The sequence below is a fragment of the Anas platyrhynchos genome, chromosome 2 (assembly GCF_047663525.1).
Source record: "Anas platyrhynchos isolate ZD024472 breed Pekin duck chromosome 2, IASCAAS_PekinDuck_T2T, whole genome shotgun sequence".
Classification (NCBI taxonomy): domain Eukaryota; kingdom Metazoa; phylum Chordata; class Aves; order Anseriformes; family Anatidae; genus Anas; species Anas platyrhynchos.
In genome coordinates, this window is record NC_092588.1 from 97852117 (window position 1) to 97870381 (window position 18265).

The 18265-nt window shown below is 40.9% G+C and overlaps 1 protein-coding gene across 9 annotated transcripts in view; it reads right to left on the bottom strand.

Moving 5' to 3' along the window:
- The window catches only part of BMPER (BMP binding endothelial regulator), a 159241-nt gene that overhangs the window by 119444 nt on the left and 21532 nt on the right, over positions 1 to 18265 (bottom strand). For 7 of the 9 annotated variants that reach the window (XM_027451419.3, XM_027451418.3, XM_038174729.2 and 4 more), the window contains 2 exons: positions 13575 to 13674; positions 842 to 924 (listed from right to left, as the gene is read on the bottom strand). In XM_027451419.3, the coding sequence (XP_027307220.1) occupies positions 842 to 924; positions 13575 to 13674 (183 nt within the window). Of the gene's footprint in view, positions 1 to 841; positions 925 to 13574; positions 13675 to 14158; positions 14313 to 14400; positions 14464 to 18265 lie in introns of those variants that run through there. The other 2 variants (XM_038174731.2, XM_038174732.2) reach the window with 2 other exon arrangements.

Consider the following 18265-nt stretch of genomic DNA (forward strand, 5'->3'; position numbering starts at 1 on the left):
TCATGTAGCTAGTAGCAGTCAGTACCTAAATTCAAACTTTGAGTACCTTCTCATTTAGTGCAAGGAGACAGAATGCTTCTTCTCAGTGTATCCACTTTTAAAAGCATGTGTGGTTTCGTAGAGTAGAAGTATCACAGAAAGAAAAATCTTGAAACTATTTTATCCTATTTGTGAAAGCTCTTCAAACTCATTCATCTCTCCTGTTTCTAATGGTTGTAATTCTTAGTAGCTGCCTGAGTGCTATTACTAAAAATGGATCAAGTTATCAGCAGAAATCGCAGCTTTACTCACAGACAGAAACTAAAATTACTTAATTACTTGTTTTGTGCCTGGAAAAGGGCAATCTTGCAAACGTTATGGTTACAGATAGACAAGCTACCAAAAATTTCACTGTGTTAGCAGTGCAGAAGCCCAAGAAAAGAAAAGATTTAGCTATGGGTTTCTCTTAAAGAACATTCCAGCTAAAACCCATGGACACATACACACAAAAACATCCAATTATTAAAATAATAATAATCTGTATCTCAGAAAAGGCTTACCATGCTGAAAAGGGAGGAATTATTTCAAGATCGAAACAGCAGGGAATGTCACTGCTTTGTACCACTCTTTCAGCATTGTTAGGCTATCAGAGTGCTCCGGTCATGTACGACCTACCTTCCTGAAGGTCTGCTTGTAGCAGGCCACATACACACATGAATGGATTTAAGCTGCTTTAAATGCAAAGCCCCTATTGTGCTCTGGTTATAAAATAGTTCTGGTTATTTGGATTGGATGAAAAAGGCTCAGAGTTCTATGGGAAAAGCTCACAACTCAATTACTGTGGTGCTCACAACATCCTTACCTGGCACTGGTATGTAATACAGGGATTGTTAGGGAGGTGCCATTTCATAGAGCTGTTGTATGTCTTCCCTCCAAAACTGCAATCTAGAGAAAGAGACAAAAGCACATTAACCCAGCTGAATGCAGTGATCCCCTGGATGGCTGTTGATAAGGATCACAGAGCAGCATCTGAAATGTGTCCTATTCTCTCCCTGGGGTTACCAGAAGAGGCAGAGCAGAGAGCCAGTCTGACAAGCACAATTGTGCCCTGAAAGAGCTGGTGGCAGCCCCCTGAACATCTGCTCCAGGTGCACAACTGGCCAGGCTGCTTACAAATTATGACCATTCAAAACAAACCAAAATCAGCAATAATTTGCATAAAAATGTGTCAGTGGCAATTCAACGGTCTGTTCAGGGACTGTTCAGCTACCCCTGCAGTGGAGGAGGGAGAGGGAGGAGAAAGGGTGAGAGAAGATCCAGGAGTGCCCATCAAAAAAAAAAAAAAAAAAAAAAAAGGCAAAAACAGTAAAGGTTTATTAAGTGAATCACAGAACCACAGAATTTCTAGGTTGGAAGAGACCTCAAGATCATCGAGTCCAACCTCTGACCTAACACTAACAGTCCCCACTAAACCATATCCCTAAGCTCTACATCTAAACGTCTTTTAAAGACTTCCAGGGATGGTGACTCCACCACCTCCCTGGGCAGCCTGTTCCAATGTCTAACAACCCTTTCGGTAAAGAAGTTCTTCCTAACATCCAACCTAAAACTCCCCTGGCGCAACTTAAGCCCATTCCCCCTCGTCCTGTCACCAGGCACGTGGGAGAACAGGCCAACCCCCACCTCACTACAGCCTCCTTTAAGGTATCTGTAGAGAGCAATAAGGTCGCCCCTGAGCCTCCTCTTCTCCAGGCTGAACAAGCCCAGCTCCTTCAGCCGCTCCTCATAGGACTTGTTCTCCAGGCCCCTCACCAGCTTCGTCGCCCTTCTCTGGACCCGCTCAAGCACCTCGATGTCCTTCTTGTAGCGAGGGGCCCAAAACTGAACACAGTACTCGAGGTGCGGCCTCACCAGAGCCGAGTACAGGGGGACGATCACCTCCCTAGCCCTGCTGGCCACACTGCTTCTTATACAAGCCAGGATGCTGTTGGCCTTCTTGGCCACCTGAGCACACTGCTGGCTCATATTCAGACGACTATCAACCATCACTCCCAGGTCCTTCTCTGCCTGGCAGCTTTCCAACCACTCATCTCCTAGCCTGTAGCTCTGCTTGGGGTTGCTGTGCCCCAGGTGCAGGACCCGGCACTTGGCCTTGTTGAACTTCATGCAGTTGACCTCAGCCCATCGGTGCAGCCTATCCAGATCCTCCTGCAGAGCCTTCCTACCCTCAAGCAGATTGACACACGCACCTAGCTTGGTGTCATCTGCAAACTTACTGAGGGTGCACTCAATGCCCTCATCCAGATCATTGATGAAGATATTAAAGAGGACCGGCCCCAGCACTGAGCCCTGGGGAACACCACTAGTGACTGGCCTCCAATTGGACTTGACTCAATTCACCACGACTCTTTGGGCCTGGCTATCCAGCCAGTTTCTAACCCAACGAAGCGTGCGCCAGTCCAAGCCAAGAGCAGCCAGTTTCTTCAGGAGAATGCTGTGGGAGACGGTGTCAAAAGCCTTGCTGAAGTCAAGGTAGACCACATCCACAGCCTTTCCCTCATCCACCCAGCGCGTCACTTTGTCATAGAAGGAGATCAGGTTCGTCAAGCAGGACCTGCTTTCATAAACCCATGCTGACTGGGCCTGATCACCTGCCTGCCCTGCAAGTGCTGCGTGATGACTCTCAAGATAATCTGCTCCATGAGCTTCCCTGGCACTGAGGTCAAAAATAAAGTATTCATTAAGAAAGCTTGTTTAATAATGCAAAATTGTTCCAATTAAAACTTAATTTTTTGGAAAGACAAAGTGTTTCTGAACAAAAAATTTTAAAAGCAATATATACCCCACTTTCTGCAGGAAAAATGCCTGTTTTTCTTTTAATGCTACAAGTTGTTTTGTTTTTTTTTTTCCTAGTTTATTTTATTCAAAATGGGCCTGTTCAAAAAGCCCATTAAACCAACAGGAGTTCTGCCAGATACTTTGAAACACAGACATATACACAGTCTTCAAACACAAAAATAAGATCAGTCAAATGATGCCATGGAGACATAAACCTACCTATAACTTAGCAGCTACTCTAACAGCTATTGTCTGATGCGCAGGGTGCCCTGTCCTGAACTGCTTTGGACTACATTTTGCACCCCTCTGAAAATAAAGACAAGTTATCAGTCCTACACCACTGAATCTTCAAACCCAGCATGCAAGCAAGCTTCAGACTGCTGAGGAACTTCAAATACAAACAAAATCATTTTTTATTTAAACCAAAATTTAAAGAGAACCTGGTATATGAAGATTATTTACAAGTTTGTTTACTGCCTACAGTTAAGACCTTAAACAAAAGGAGGCTTGTACTTCAGTATTTGCAGCATTCAGAAGTTTTTCTGTGCTAAGGACACGAGAGTTTTGCAGGTGCTATAGCAATTTCACTTACCTAAGCTGAATTAAAAGATTTGATCAGGAGCTGCAGGAGCTGATTGTGGCAACTGAATCTTTGATAAATATTGAAATATAGATCTGAATCTCACTTTTTTTTTTTTAAAGTAGAAAATCCTCCATGAAGTAATTTTGAATAATAAAAAGTGTTCAGATTCTCAGTATATTAATTACACTCTTTGTCAGCTCTTACACATGCAAGTCAAAATGCCAAAAGAGGAATTGGAAGCCCTATGCTCTTCTTAAGCATTTTAAAATCCCATTATGAAAAATATTGATTCTGTACTGATTTTGTCATAGTCTCACTTCCTTCCCATTGCAAAACCTGACAAAAAAACAATATCCGTTCAAAGCATTTTAGCAACCTCAATTTGCAAAAGAAAAAAAAAAAAAAAAAAGAGTGATACAGAGGTTCAGGTCCCAGTCCAAGACAGAATTTACACACATGCTTGTCCTCCAAGTACTCAAAATGGAACAAGCTGTGTATTGAACATCCATGAGCATGTTTTACCATGTAGGTCTGGAGTCTTCAACACAATGCAGGGCCACAGCCCAGGTTGGAAACTATTTTTGACTGCAAAATACCTTTCATATTTGCTCACCACTTATGTTCTTTCACATAAAGTGTTTTCTCTGTAAGGAAGTTAATGACCCTGGGCTAATATGTATGTACAGATGTGCATATTAAACTGAAATCCTCAGTTCAAGGATTAGTCTGGCTGAGAAAGTATGAAGGTGGTGTGTCCATGCAGTCTCACAGCTTTCACTTGAAGTGCATGCCCGAGCTATGCTACAAAATCCTCTGCCTTGCAGCACCAGCCGATGTCTCTGAGGAAAGCAACAAGGGGAGCCAAGTTCCACCTGCTCACCAGCCTTTCATGATAAAATGTGTTGCCAGCACTGGTGGATGGCACAACAGATGCAGGGAGATCTTGCAGGCAGGGAGAGCTTGCAGGCAGCAAAAATGAAATTTGGAAAAGGAAACCAGGATCAAAAAGTCTTCATAGAGCTAGGGATACTAAGACTGCTCCTGAGCTTTGGCACGGGCACATAGGTTGAGTAAGGGAGCCAGAGCAGCCCGATGCAAACACCAAAGCTATATCTACCACCCATTCTTCAAAATGGAATGGAAACAAAACCCACATACCAGTTAGTTCTTGTGATCCTCACTTTCAATGTACAAAACTCTCAGCAGATACTTGCAAACATCTACCTGGTCTTTTCTAACCCACCTAATTACAGCATGGAAGTCTATGAGCCTCACCCAAATTCAGCTGAGTGAAACCCTCCTGCCACAACATGCCAGCTTAGTTAAGCCATCCTAGCTCAGCCATGGTTAAAGGTCCACCACCATGCTTGGCTTGTAAAGTAGCACTCATTATGTGATTCACATCCAAAGACCTAAGCAAAGGCCCTGATGCCTGTTTCTACAAGAGTATGTCTGAACACACTTAAAGTTCCTAAAAGCCATTTTAATTCCCTTTGGAAATATTATTACATTAACTTACTGTCTCCATCTACCATCTGAAGGGGAGAGCAGGGGAAAATAATAAATCAAGAAAGAACAGAGTCTAGCACAATCATTTAAATGCCTAGCACTTAGTTCAGTCTGAACACTTACATAAAAACATTTAAGTGAAAGGCTAGATAGAAGGTTTTCAAGAAGGGAACTCCAAAAGCCAACATGAATAGGTAATTTTGATCTCATGACACATACACAGTCAGGAAAACCTTTAGGATTCTACACAAGGAACAAAGTTAAATATTGCTGGTCCATATCAATTCTAATGGAGTTAATGTGATTCATATCAGTCAAAGAGCATGTCCTTAATTTTTAGTCTTTCAAACTTCTTTATTTTAGAAAAAATGGTGTTTTATTAATGTAAAATATTAACTTTCAGTTAGTTGTAGGTTTTGTTCCTATTACCAACTTCAACCCAAATAGTTCAGATAAGTCCTGGATAAACATGCAACCTGAAAGTTGCTTATCTGAATCAAACCAAACCACCAAATACTTTGAAGTTGGTCAATTGTTGTATATGCAAGTGCAAATTGCTAATTACCTTCTAGACACCCCATAAAGGTAAAATGACCCTCTAGACTTGAGTCATTCCTGCAAAATAAATTACCATAAAATTGTTCTAATTTAAAGTTTAATCTCGTCCAATTTACTAATTTAACCACTTTGGTTCAATGTTGTGTATACCTTCTTTTTACACCCTAGTTTCAAACATTATTAACAAACATTTGGCTAATTTAATTTGAAAGAGAGCAATTTAATTCCAAATTAAGCATCCTCACATGGATTTGGACTGAAGTTAAAAAAATACAAATTACAGCAGATTTCATTATTGTCATTTGGGCAAGTTGACAATCAGGAAGTAATTTATCATTCCAGATCCTGTAATGTTTTTAAATGATCCTCTTTCTTCCCCAGACAACCAAGCACAGAGCAGTATCATGAAAAGAGGGAAAGTGACTGGAAAAAGACAGTTTAGTAGTGCTAAAACTCAAACAGTGTCCTCAGGAGTTCATTAAAAACAAGCTTTTATTACTCAATTTGACATTGCCTAATAAGATTGCAGAAGAGATTTTTGCTTATTTTAGGTTAATGAGAATTTTATAGACCGTTCATTTCTGTATTCTCCCAAGACAAAATGATAGATTGGTGCACAATAGACTTGCTCCCCATCCCTCATTTTTTCAGCATCTTTCTTCTCCTATTAGTTTTTTTTTTTTTCTTGCTTTCCCTCCACTTTCTATTTAAAAAGTAACCTTTCTATTGGCATCGAAAATAAACACCAGGAAAAAGAAAACAGTCAGAATACATGTTTTATTTAGTTTTTGATAAATTAATCATCAGGGAGGATCCAGGCATGCTAGCACTAAATACCAGTTCTAGCCAAGAAAAAAAAAAAAAAAAAAAAAGCAAATATGAACAAAACAAACAATAACTTGCACATTATGCAGTATTTGATCTGTTGGGCAAAATAACAGAACTGTGAATCACATATACACGATATTTTTTTTCACATCTCTTAATGATGGTAAAGCCATTGACAAGCTTCCAGTAAAGCTACTAGAAAATTAAACTTCATATTGGGTAATCCTGGTCTTCCTTTGTCAACACTGAGGCATGAAAATATATACAAAATCTCATGCTATTTAAGTCTCACTCTAAACAGATAAAATCAAACTCTTTCCTCTGTAACTGCAAACAATCAAATCTATTTGTAGCTGACACATTGCAATTATCATGCCCAATAGTTGTGAGGCACAGGCACCGTATAAAGGGCGTTCAACACAGCAGTGTAAAAGGGCCATTGGAATGAGCGATGCCCATTCCAATGGGGGGGGGGGGGGGGGGGAAGAGGGGAGAATTCATTCTGTGGGATCCATAAGTGGATCTGAGTGGTCTCACCACACACAAATCCAAGGGTCCCGATGGGATGCATCCACGTGTGCTAAGGGAGCTGGCAGAGGTGATCGCTGAACTGCTCTCTATCATCTTTGAAACGTCCTGGAGAACGGGTGAGGTACCTGAAGACTGGAGGATAGCCAATGTCACTCTGGTTTTCAAGAAGGGCAGGAAGGAGGATCTGGGAAACTACAGGCCAGTCAGTCTCACCTCTGTCCCTGGAAAGGTATTGGAGCAGCTTGTTCTGGATGCCATCTCCAAGCAATTGGAAGAGAAGGTTATGAGGAGTAGTCAGCATGGATTCACCAAGGGGAAGTCATGCTCGTCCAACCTCGTTGCCTTCTATGATGGCATCACCAGCTGGGTAGATGGGGGCAGAGCGGTGGATGTCATCTACCTTGATTTTAGGAAGGGTTTTGATACTGTCTCCCATGACATCCTACTAGCAAAGCTGAGAAAGCGTGGGATAGACAAGTGGACAGTAAGGTGGGTTGAGAACTGGCTGACTGGCTGAGCTCAGAGGGTGGTGACCAGCAGCGCAGAGTCTGGCTGGAGGCCTGTGACTAGTGGTGTTCCCCAGGGGTTGGTGCTGGGTCTGGTCTTGTTCAAGATCTTCATCAACGACCTTGATGAGGGAATAGTGTCTGCCCTCAGCAAGTACGCCAATGACACAAAGCTGGGAAGAGTGGCTGACATGCTAGAAGGCTGTGCTGTCATTCAGCAAGACCTGGACTGACTGGAGAGATGGGCAGGAAGAAACCAACTGAGATTTAACAAGAGCAAGTGTAGAGTCCTGCACCTGGGAAGAAACAACCCGAAGTATCAGTACAGGCTGGGGGATGACCTGCTGGAGAGGAGCTCTGTGGAGAAGGATCTGGGGGTCCTGGTGGATGACAGGTTGATCATGAGCCAGCAGTGTGCCCTGGTGGCCGAGAAGGCCAGTGGGATCCTGGTGTGCATTAAAAGGAGCGTGGCCAGCAGGTCAAGGGAGGTGATCCTCCCCCTCTACTCTGCCCTGGTCAGGCCTCACCTGGAGTATTGTGTCCATTTCTGGGCTCCCCGATACAAGAAAGACAGGGATCTCCTGGAAAGAGTCCAGCGGAGGGCCACAAAGATGATACGGGGCCTGGAGCATCTTCCCTATGAGGAAAGGCTGAGAGACCTGGGTCTGTTCAGCCTGGAGAAGAGTAGACTGAGAGGGGATCTCCTCAGTGTATATAAATATCTGAGGGGTGGGGGACAGAAGGATGTAGCCAACCTCTTCTCCGTGGTTTGTGGGGATAGGACAAGGGGCAATGGCTGCAAGTTAGAGCACAGGAAGTTCCGCACTGACATGCGAAAGAACTTCTTCACAGTGAAGGTGACGGAGCATTGGAATAGGCTGCCTAGGGAGGTTGTGGAGTCTTCTTCTCTGGAGATATTTAAGGCCCAACTGGACACCTACCTTCCTACTCTAAGGAACCTGCTTTGGCAGAAGGGTTGGACCCGATGATCCTTTGAGGTCCCTTCCAACCCCTACAGTTCTGTGATAAGAACTTTGCTATCCAAAATACCATATAGTTAGAGCTGCTGTTCATTTCTGATCCAGTACCTAATGCAATTGCCAAGCCTGGCAACTGGAAAACTGTGACTTCTTATGGCTGTGAATGGAGTCATGAATTATAAATAAATAAAGCAAATATCTGATTTCCTCACACCAGCAAAACTGTTTACAATCAGTACACCTTACAATTTCAAAGTTAAACAGTAAAATAAATTCTTACTCCAGTCATAGTCTACTAAAGTATTTATTGTGTTGTTCCAGACCAGTCATACAAAAGGACAATTGCCTGCAAAGCCTCCCTCCTGGTCTTTTATTTCCTTCTACTTTGCTGCACTGGGCACAATGGCCATACACAAGGTATCAATGCATCCATATATTACCACAGAAATCTCATACTACTTTCTAATACAATTGTCCTGAACAACTTCTCTATGATAGTAAAAGTTTGGGAAACTGATGCTTGACTACAGAAGTAATTATGACAACATGACAATACAGTTCATAAAAAAAAAAAAAATCTTACATAAATGGAGAATTATAGTAATCAAGGTAACAAAAAAAGTATAAAATTTGAAGCACCACTGAATGCTAAAGTGTATATCAGATGTCAAAGGGATATGAAACACATGTGCTAAGACCTTTTTAAGAAGAGTTTAATCACCACTTCCTGTGATTTAATAGAGACCTTTTCTTAGGCATAACCAGAAGTAACCAACGCTGACACCACAAACAGAGGTCCTCAGAAGCCATCTGTCACTGCTACAAAATCCCTGTCTTTTCTTGAAATGCAGAGTTAGAAACAGTCAATGCTGAGGTGAACATATACCCCTAGCCTCAAGAAACTAGCCTCCTGGCTCAGAGCTAGATCACATTAGCAAGAGACTGAGAAGTACTGTGAAAGGCCACGAGAAAAGCTAGACTTGATTAGGTCCCTAAGCCACCACTTTCCATAATGAGTTTCTGCTGGTACTAGGTTATTCAGATAACAGTGACAAAGATTTTAGTAAGACAATATATGACTATCTTCCCAGCCTATACCCTTCCATCCATGGATTAGGTTGCATCCTTATCTCTAAGAGGTTGCCTTAGCACATAGAATGATTTGCTGTAAGTTATAGTGTCCCACACAAAGCTTCTCTGGTGATGCTTACAACAGGGCACCAAACTGGTATCACCTCTCTCATACTGAAAATGTCCACAGGTGAACTAAATGTCAAACATATGGCACCTTCAGGGTACTAGTAGAGTAGCCAGAAAAGTGATAAACTCATAACCTTTCTCTAACTTCCCTTGCAAGCCAGCCCTGATAGTTGAAATTGGCTGCAATCCTCAAGCATAATATTTGATATCCTTTCCAAGAAATGCACAATTAAATATGATAGCTTTGGATATTTGATAGCCCAGAGAACTATCCCTGTTGTTGCCTAGGCTGTGACTCCATTCTCTGGTAGACACCAGATCAATGGAGGATAGCTTGTGAATCTCTAACTTCATTAACTTACAAAATAAAAATAAAAAGCCAATTTCTATACAAGAACTGAAAGAAACTTCAGAACAACAAATCATACCTATTGTAACAAATACCCACTGGTTTTGTCTTGGCACATCCATGGAAGATTCACATTCTTAGGATAAGAGTAAACTATGGTACACAATTTTAAAAATGGAAGCTTTATCCAGCCCTGAGCTGGTAATGCCACTTCTTCAGAGAGAAAACAACTTATTGGAGGTACAGAGAGCTCTATATCCAAGTGACAGGTCTCCATCCAACTAAGTAACTAAACGTTGCCAAATCTATCTCTATAATCTGAATGACCTCATATGTTTTCATTAAACATATTTAATAAAATTAAAGATGAAAAGTGGCCTATTTATCCTATGCTAAAGTAATAAGAGGGCCTAATATTTTAATACTTTTAAAGTGAGTGGTATGCTAGAGGTATATAGTATGTTTTATAAACTACAGTAAGTATCTGTCAGAAGAATAATTTCACTGAAAGCTTTCACTATTATGCTGAGTTGTTTGCATTTTCCTTGCAGCAGGGAGCCGTACTCATGGGCCCACATTTCTCTGTTCTAGACTTTGCACAAACACACAGTGAAAGAGTGCCCTGCTCCACAGACTTCACTATCTAAGGTCCTCTGTGCTGAATGTCAGGAATAGTGTCAAAACACATTGCTGGTCTGAAGGATTAAAACATTAAGAAAGCCAAATCTCTTAATATGTTAGGGATAACATGTTTTTCCATCACAGTGAATGTCATTCTGTTTTTTGTTCTAATTGCAAAAGCCATACTTGCTGCTGTTTTCTTTCCTTTTGATTTCTTCACAGAAAGGAACAAAGTGCTAGAAGTTATCTAAGTCACATAAAAATACCCAAAAGGGAGCAAAGGATTTATGCTCAGCATGCAATAATTTGCAGAAATTCTCTAGCAACAATTCAAGCTCTCCTGTGTGCAAAGCTGTAAACACAAGCTCAGCTGGATGCACCGCTGCAGGCATATGGTATTTCTTAATTCCAGAATGCTCTATACTATCAGAAAAACTGGTCCTACGTACTAAGTCTTCATGCCTTCCCCATAATAGAATAAAATATCCTGGCAGCAGTGTCACAAATGACTCATGCATGGTGGTTTCCTTCCTACACTAACCAATTCTGGAAACATACCCTTTGGTCTTGATGTTATCCTCCTAATGTTGTACTCAAATGACAGCAGCCACTCATTCATTCATTCATTCACTCACTCACTCATTCATTTCTTCACAAGGTAGGAAGACCTGAAGCTATCAAAGGGAACTGGCAATAACCCATAAGGCCTGATCAAGCCTTTCTGGGTTTTGGGAACTAAGCCAAGAAAAAAAAAATAAAAATCAGGTTCTGGTGTCTTTTCTTTGCAATGTTTTGTTCGGGTTTAGATGAAATGCAACCAGTAAAAATCACTGTTTCCTTTTTCCTGCCTGTGTTCCCTATGGGCATTCTGGCAGCCTGACAAAATAGTAACTGAGAACAAATGCTGCAGGGCCAAGTCTCGGCTGCAGCTGAACTCCACGCTGGGAGTGCCAGAGAGCTGTTGAGACACCAAAAGGAGCTGAAGCACTATGCAGCCAGGCTGGTGTTCACACCCTTCATTCCCCAGATACTTCCCAGAGGACACTTGTTTCAGATTTTTGCACAGAACAGAAACTTCAGCAGTGTTCAGAAGAGCAGGAGAGCAAGAAACTTCCTCAGAGTGAAGGTGGTTCCATCAGTCTTTTCCTAGGGTACCAGGCAATCCAGTGACAGTGTGTGGTGTTGGGACTGCTGTAGTCATACAAGTGCATATTTAGCTTTACTTCTCAGAAAGGATAAAAAAAAAGTTTCTCTACAAACTTTAGACTGCTTAGTTTCTTTAGGAGCTTTTGGTGAGGAACATTGCTGGATACCTATTAGAAACCTAGGAAGACATCAGCTGTCTGTATCCTTAACTGACCCCTTCAAAGGACTCTAGCAGTTCTATAAGACATAGCACTTCCCACTTACATCATAATTACCCATTCACCTCCTAACTATTTTTTATATCAATTTTATTATTTTTCCTGTTAGAGATGTCAGACATACCAATCTGCAGATACCAGGCTCAAGCCTATTAGCAATGTTCTGTAGGTGCTCACCCCAATTCAGTATAAACTGAAAATCTTACAAGGAATCTGAATTAAGATGTCTATCTAATGGTAATAGCCCATACAAACTAATACCCATATCCTCAACTTTGGAACACTGACATTTGTTTAATGCAGAATCATTTCGTATTCATAAATGCACACATGCATATGCACATATACAAAGCTTTCAGGCAATTTACAAACTACACATTCCTTTATCAAAATGAAGAATTAATCTCCAGCACAATCAAACAATATTTAGGCATAATTTGCTATAAATCTGATACTAAATACAACTTAATAAAATAAGTTATATCTATGTGAAAAATAACTAAAAATTCTGTGAAGCAAAATGCTTTTTTTTTTTTCTCCTTTTTTCCATTTAATTTCAGTTTCTTTCAAGTGTCAGAATTTTAGACAAATCTTTGGACTGAGACTTGCTGATAATATTTTAAAGCTGCAGCACAGAAGCAAAGTAAAACCCAGTTAGCACACCGCTGCAGCCATCCAGGAAAAACACATATCCATCATGTCTCTTCCATGTGAATTTCAGCATAATCTGTTTTCCTGCATTTGTATTTCTCCAGGGAAGGCAATAAACGCTTTCATTTCCCAACAATTTATCCAACCCCATCTCCCTCCCAAAATCACTCTATCACCACTGGGGAATTACACAACAGAGAAAAATAAAGAAAAGTAAAGCTGACTGAATCCAGCATTTTCAACCTCATGGACAGTGTAAGCAGTCTCTCAGCAAAATTAGTGTTTTATAGAATATTACTTACTGATTACTTAATACTGATTACTTATTTAATCAGTATTAAAAAAAAATAATGATTTTTCAGTATACAGAGACTGTTTCACAACTTAATCTACTTGCACATTTTTTCATGTGAATTAATATAGTAATTGCATACCATACATGTTCAAACAATTAAGTTGTTGATTAAATGATATCCGATAATTAGCTCATTCTAAAGAGCTTTCAAGATACAGTGTTTGTCAAGAAATAGATACATAATGCTTGGATTGCAGCCCACTTTGGCTTTAACAAAAATATCCACAATATTATTATTTGAATCAGGACATATTTACTAGAAGTATTAGAATTTGGTTTGCTTGAATCTAGAAAAATAGAAATAATCTAGATAAATATTATGATTTTTGTTAATAGCAAGCATGATTCCTCTTACATACCACATGAGGAATTCTTCCGTACTTGTAATTATAATCAGTTTGATTTTGAACTAAAATATTTCTAATAGATAAAGTTAGAGCAGGAGATATCACTCAAAAGACTGACAACATACCAGCAAAGTACAGTCAATATGGATTTCTAAAGGATTGCCATTGCACAAGAACTAATAATCATGAGGTGAATATGTGAATTTATAAATCTCCATCAGCTTTTTAAATATATGGATTATAACTGTGGTTATTGCCTTTCTGAAGTTTTTGGTGTCCAGCTGAGAAGCTTCCAAATTTGTCCTGTCTCTGGCAACATAAGTTTTAACTGATAACATTTTTTAAAAGAGAGAAATAATAAGAAGAGAACCACACCTTTGCAGCGTTCACAGCAAGCTCCTCTCTGCTTAATGACAAGAGCACACTCCTTGGAAAGCATGGGACACTTCTCTCTTTTGCATGTCACTTCCTTATTCTGGAGGAATAAAAAAAAAAAAAAAGAAAAGAGAAAAAAAGATATATATAAACCAAATCCACTGTTCAGTTTCTTGCAACTCAGAAAATAATATGTGAGCCTAACAATCTGTTCTCTTGCTTCAGGAGAAGTCTGTGACTGAAAACACCTTTCTGCCCTTGAAGGAATGCAGTAGAAGACAGCTTCTGAATTATTCAGGAGCACAACTGAATGGAGTTTAAAATCTGCTAAAACAGCAATTCATAGTCACTACACATCATAGTACAGAAAACGTGTCCTATTGAAGAAGGCCACTTTACTTAAACAGACAGCTAGCTACATGATGTGCTTGTTAAAATATACTCGAGGTGTTGCCCCATGAACTACAGAGTTCAGGAGTCATTTTTTCATGCTGACATAAGGACAGACAGATGAAGAAAAGAAACCTCACAGAAAACAAAACTCTCCAGCAGCACTGAAAATCATTTTTAGCTAGTAGTATTACCTGACTATCCAGAGGCCCTTCAAAAGAGGTGGCTATTACTGTACTATAAAACACTGTAATTCATCTCTTTCTCCCCAAAATGCTTGGAATCAATGAAACAATACAAGCAGGTAGAATCACTGTACATTATAGTATCATTTTTTCTATGGCAAAAAGCCAGTAATTACGAAGGCCAAAGAGCACATTGATCATATTAAGAATATCAATATAGTTTGTATGACAACAAGCACAAGAAACATTACATTTATAGCTTGGCTTTATCCCATGGTGTCAACCATTCTGGATAACCCTACCATTAAAAAAAAAAAAAAAAAAAAAAAAAAAAAAAAAAGGCAGAAAACGAATACTTTGTTTTGTTGTTGGTTTCTTTTTAAAGTCAAATTTTGCTTCCTGAAATTCCTGACTGAAAGTAACCCTCTGAACTGACCTCCACCTATAATTAGTAGCTCAGTTCATTAAGTGACACAGGTGGCCATTACTAGATGCAAGCACCCACCTCCCACCTTACCCAATCTTGTGACTTAATTAGAGACCAAAAAATTAAAGGGGTAGAAAAATGTAAATCATAAAACTAAACCATGCTTTCCAGTCCTTTTCTTCTGCTCCCTGTGGCCTCATTCAAGGTGCCTGTGAAGGATAACACACAGCTTTTATTACAGTCCAGCCCTTTGTCTAAAATCAGAGGTTTTATTTTCTTCAAAGTCACTGCCTGATCTGACGGGAGCTATAAAGGCTCTTTAGTCTTATCAGTGTAAATGAGGAATAACTCTAGCCAAGCTGGTGTGAAATCAGTAAATGAGAATCTAGCCTTAAATTGCTGCTTGGCTGAAGAGCAGCTGCAGCAATATGAACAACTACTGTAAAGAGACAGGTCACTGCTAGTCACCAACACATGCTGGTTGCTTCGCATCACTCCAGCATTGCAGAGCAACCATAAATGCAATTTAACAGGCTAGTTAAGCTGAATTTATGACAGTGCTCTAGTTTTGGGTTGGCACAAGGCAGCCACATCAGCAAGACTGGCTCAGCAACTTCTTTTTAGAGCACAGGGTGAAATTCTGGTTTTCTTATATGAACGTAGTGCCCCTGATTTTGCCTTATGTCAGCCTGCTGAAGGACAGCAGAAACAACTTTACTGTATCTACTACACACAGTCTGTATTTTGAAGGGTTTTGCTAAGATCTGACTCTCTTTAACAACAATTTGTTCAATAAGAGATTTAATAAGCCTAGTGACCCTACTACCTTTACCTGCAGGACAGTCTTCTGCATGGTGAAAGTGGTCTGAAGGAAAAGCAAAATCATGTTTGTAGTATACTCCTTTGGAGAATGTGATTTACCTAGCTGGGACATGTCATGGACCCATGGGATATGTAATACACGGTGTCCCTCTGGGCCAAACGAGCTGGGTAGAACCCATGTTGTGGGGCTTGTCAGGCAACTGCCCCTCAGCCTTCCTCAGGATGAAATCTCCATTGAGGATGGCAAAAAGAGGAATAAGGAGTAAAACAGCTCCGTATTGCTTTTTGTTCCCTGACTCACAGGGACCTCTTAAAATTGTAGAATATTCCAAGCTGGCAGGGACCTACAAGGATTGTCAGGTCCAATTCCTGGCTCCATGCAGAACTACCTAAAAATTAAACCATATGTCTGAGAGCATTGTCCAAATGCTTCTCAACTCTGGCAGGCTTGCTGCTGGACTTCTGGGACAAACATCTCCTGCAGCCTGAATTCTGAGCTAGCTTCTCCCCTTTTCTCCTAAGCATGGCCTCCCTCTGCCCTCAGGTACATCCTGACATGATCATTTCTTGACAGGAAACCTTCCTAAGGATGGCCCTAACATATACCTGTATATTTAAACAGGTGGTATTTGCTAGATAGCATTCCGAACTAGAAGTCTCCTATTTAGCCTAGATTACTTCAATAAGAAATTATATCTGCCAAGTTTGGTACCATTGAGCCAACCAAGGGTGGGCAGCCAAATTTGGATCTCACTCTTTTTCCCTTATCATCAGCAGCACCAGTGGCTAAACCCCAAACTCAGCACAGATGATTTTGTAGTTCATGACCTGGTGCTGAGGACGGTTTTATATCAAACGGCTGTTCCACAAAAAGCACATTAGTTGCCCAAGGTTCAGCACTGGGAACTGAAGGGTCCTCACCCCTCAGAGTGTGCCTTTAGCAGTAGGCTACAAATTTATATCCCAGCAGACCTAGAATTACTTGCTGCTCAGTGGCCCAGCTTCAGCAGAAGAGGGTCTTGTCCCTCACACTCTCAATGGCCATGGGTCCTGACAGCAAAGATACTTTTGGGGAAAGTGGGAGATGAGTCTTTGAATTGCCTCCAGAGGTGGCAGGCACTGAACCTGGATCACCATTTCAACAGTGAGTCGCTACAGCATAGTGCTGAAAGGTGGAGACAAGACGAGGTTCTACACTTACCCCAGTTTTCTTTTAAGAAAGAAAGGAAACAAAAAAAAAAAAGCAAAAAAAAAAAAAAAAAAAAAAAGCAGGATCAGCTCTGTCCTTTGGAGAAGAAGCTGCAGCATCCTGCCTGCAAGAACAGCTCTGTGTATCCCAGGTAAAACAGAGCCAATCCTTTGCCACCATAAGAAGGACAGCTAAGCCCTGAAGCAGGGTGGTACTCACAAAGCTGATGTTCTTCCTCCTCTCTAAGCTGTTGTTGCAGGGGAGCCCCAGACAGCTCAGAAACTGTCTGTGTCAGATGCCAGCCTAAGGTGTCTAACTCTCTATGCAAGCAAAACATGAAAAAATAGGCCAGATGTGGAGAAAAGGGTTAATACCATGCTGATCCATCATAGGACAGCAGCAGCAGATAAAACAGGGCTGGTAAATCATTGTTTAGTCTATTGCAGTAAGGCATTATCCACTGCAGATCTCACAGGCCCATCATGGGGTGTAAAAGTACAAGGCTTAAACAAAGAGCAATTGTCACCAGGAGCTTTTTTTTTTTTTTTTTTTTTTCCACCCTGTCATCCAAAACACTGCTCTGAATGCATAGTGTCCATCTGCTTATTTCAATTTTGCTGCCTCCTTCCCTCCCATTTCACAAGGGCAGAGGGGAGTGTGAAAGCAAATGGACTTTAGCAACAAATCCTTTCCTTCCAAATGCATCCCCTCCTACTCCCAGTATGCATAACATTTCAATACTTGTCCCAGCCATACATTAGATAGTTGCTAAGTAGCTGCATGAAGGAGAGCTGTATTACCAAACCTCCCTCTGTGTTGTCAACAGTGTCTACGGAGTTGTTGAAAGCTCTCAGATACTTTGATTTTTGCTGTTCTTAAGAGAAAACTTCTTAGACGGCAACATTCAGAAGCCAACAGTTATGGGAGGGTAGGGGATTTTTTCCTTTTGTTTAAAGGACATGCACTCTGGCACTGAGAAGTGCGGAAGAGACACATGGCTCATAAATATATAAACCATTTGCTAAATCAGAAACCTGGGAGTCAGTCAAAATCCATAATAGGATCCCAAGATTCATAATAAATAACTTTTAATTATAGTCCTGCACAATAGTTATTTTAAACAGATGGTTTATAGATTCACATCTGGGATTTTTATTTTTTTTTTAATTTAGTGCTCAGGCACACACATACACAGAAAGGGAGAGAACATCGCAAAACCTCGGCTAAGGCTTTTATTAGTGTTGGAAAAATACGTATTTTTTAAAAGTGGTCAGGCTAATCCAGAACAATGCTGCCACAGCTGACGCAACTCACCAGTGAGCACTCGGTAAAGGCTTTGCGCTGAAATCTCAGGCTCCCTAGGAAAGGAAAACTTAGGGAAGTGCTGCAGCATCACCCTGGACTCGTCACCTGCCCTCACAGAGCCTGACAGTGAAGAACTCACTTTTCAATGTGCCTGGGGGTAGATCAGAAAGTTTTGTTGGGTGCCCATGTTTCTCCCCTCTCCCACATTTTGCCAGTGGGATCCAAAGGTCTCTTCTTGAACTTGGCTTGCAAAGGTGATGTCAAATTCCTGTACAGGACAGATACAGTAACCAGAGCTTATACTGGTGTTGCTGCCCCATGTTGCCTTTACTGCAACCCACTCTCAACACAATTTGTTCACCTTCCACACGCA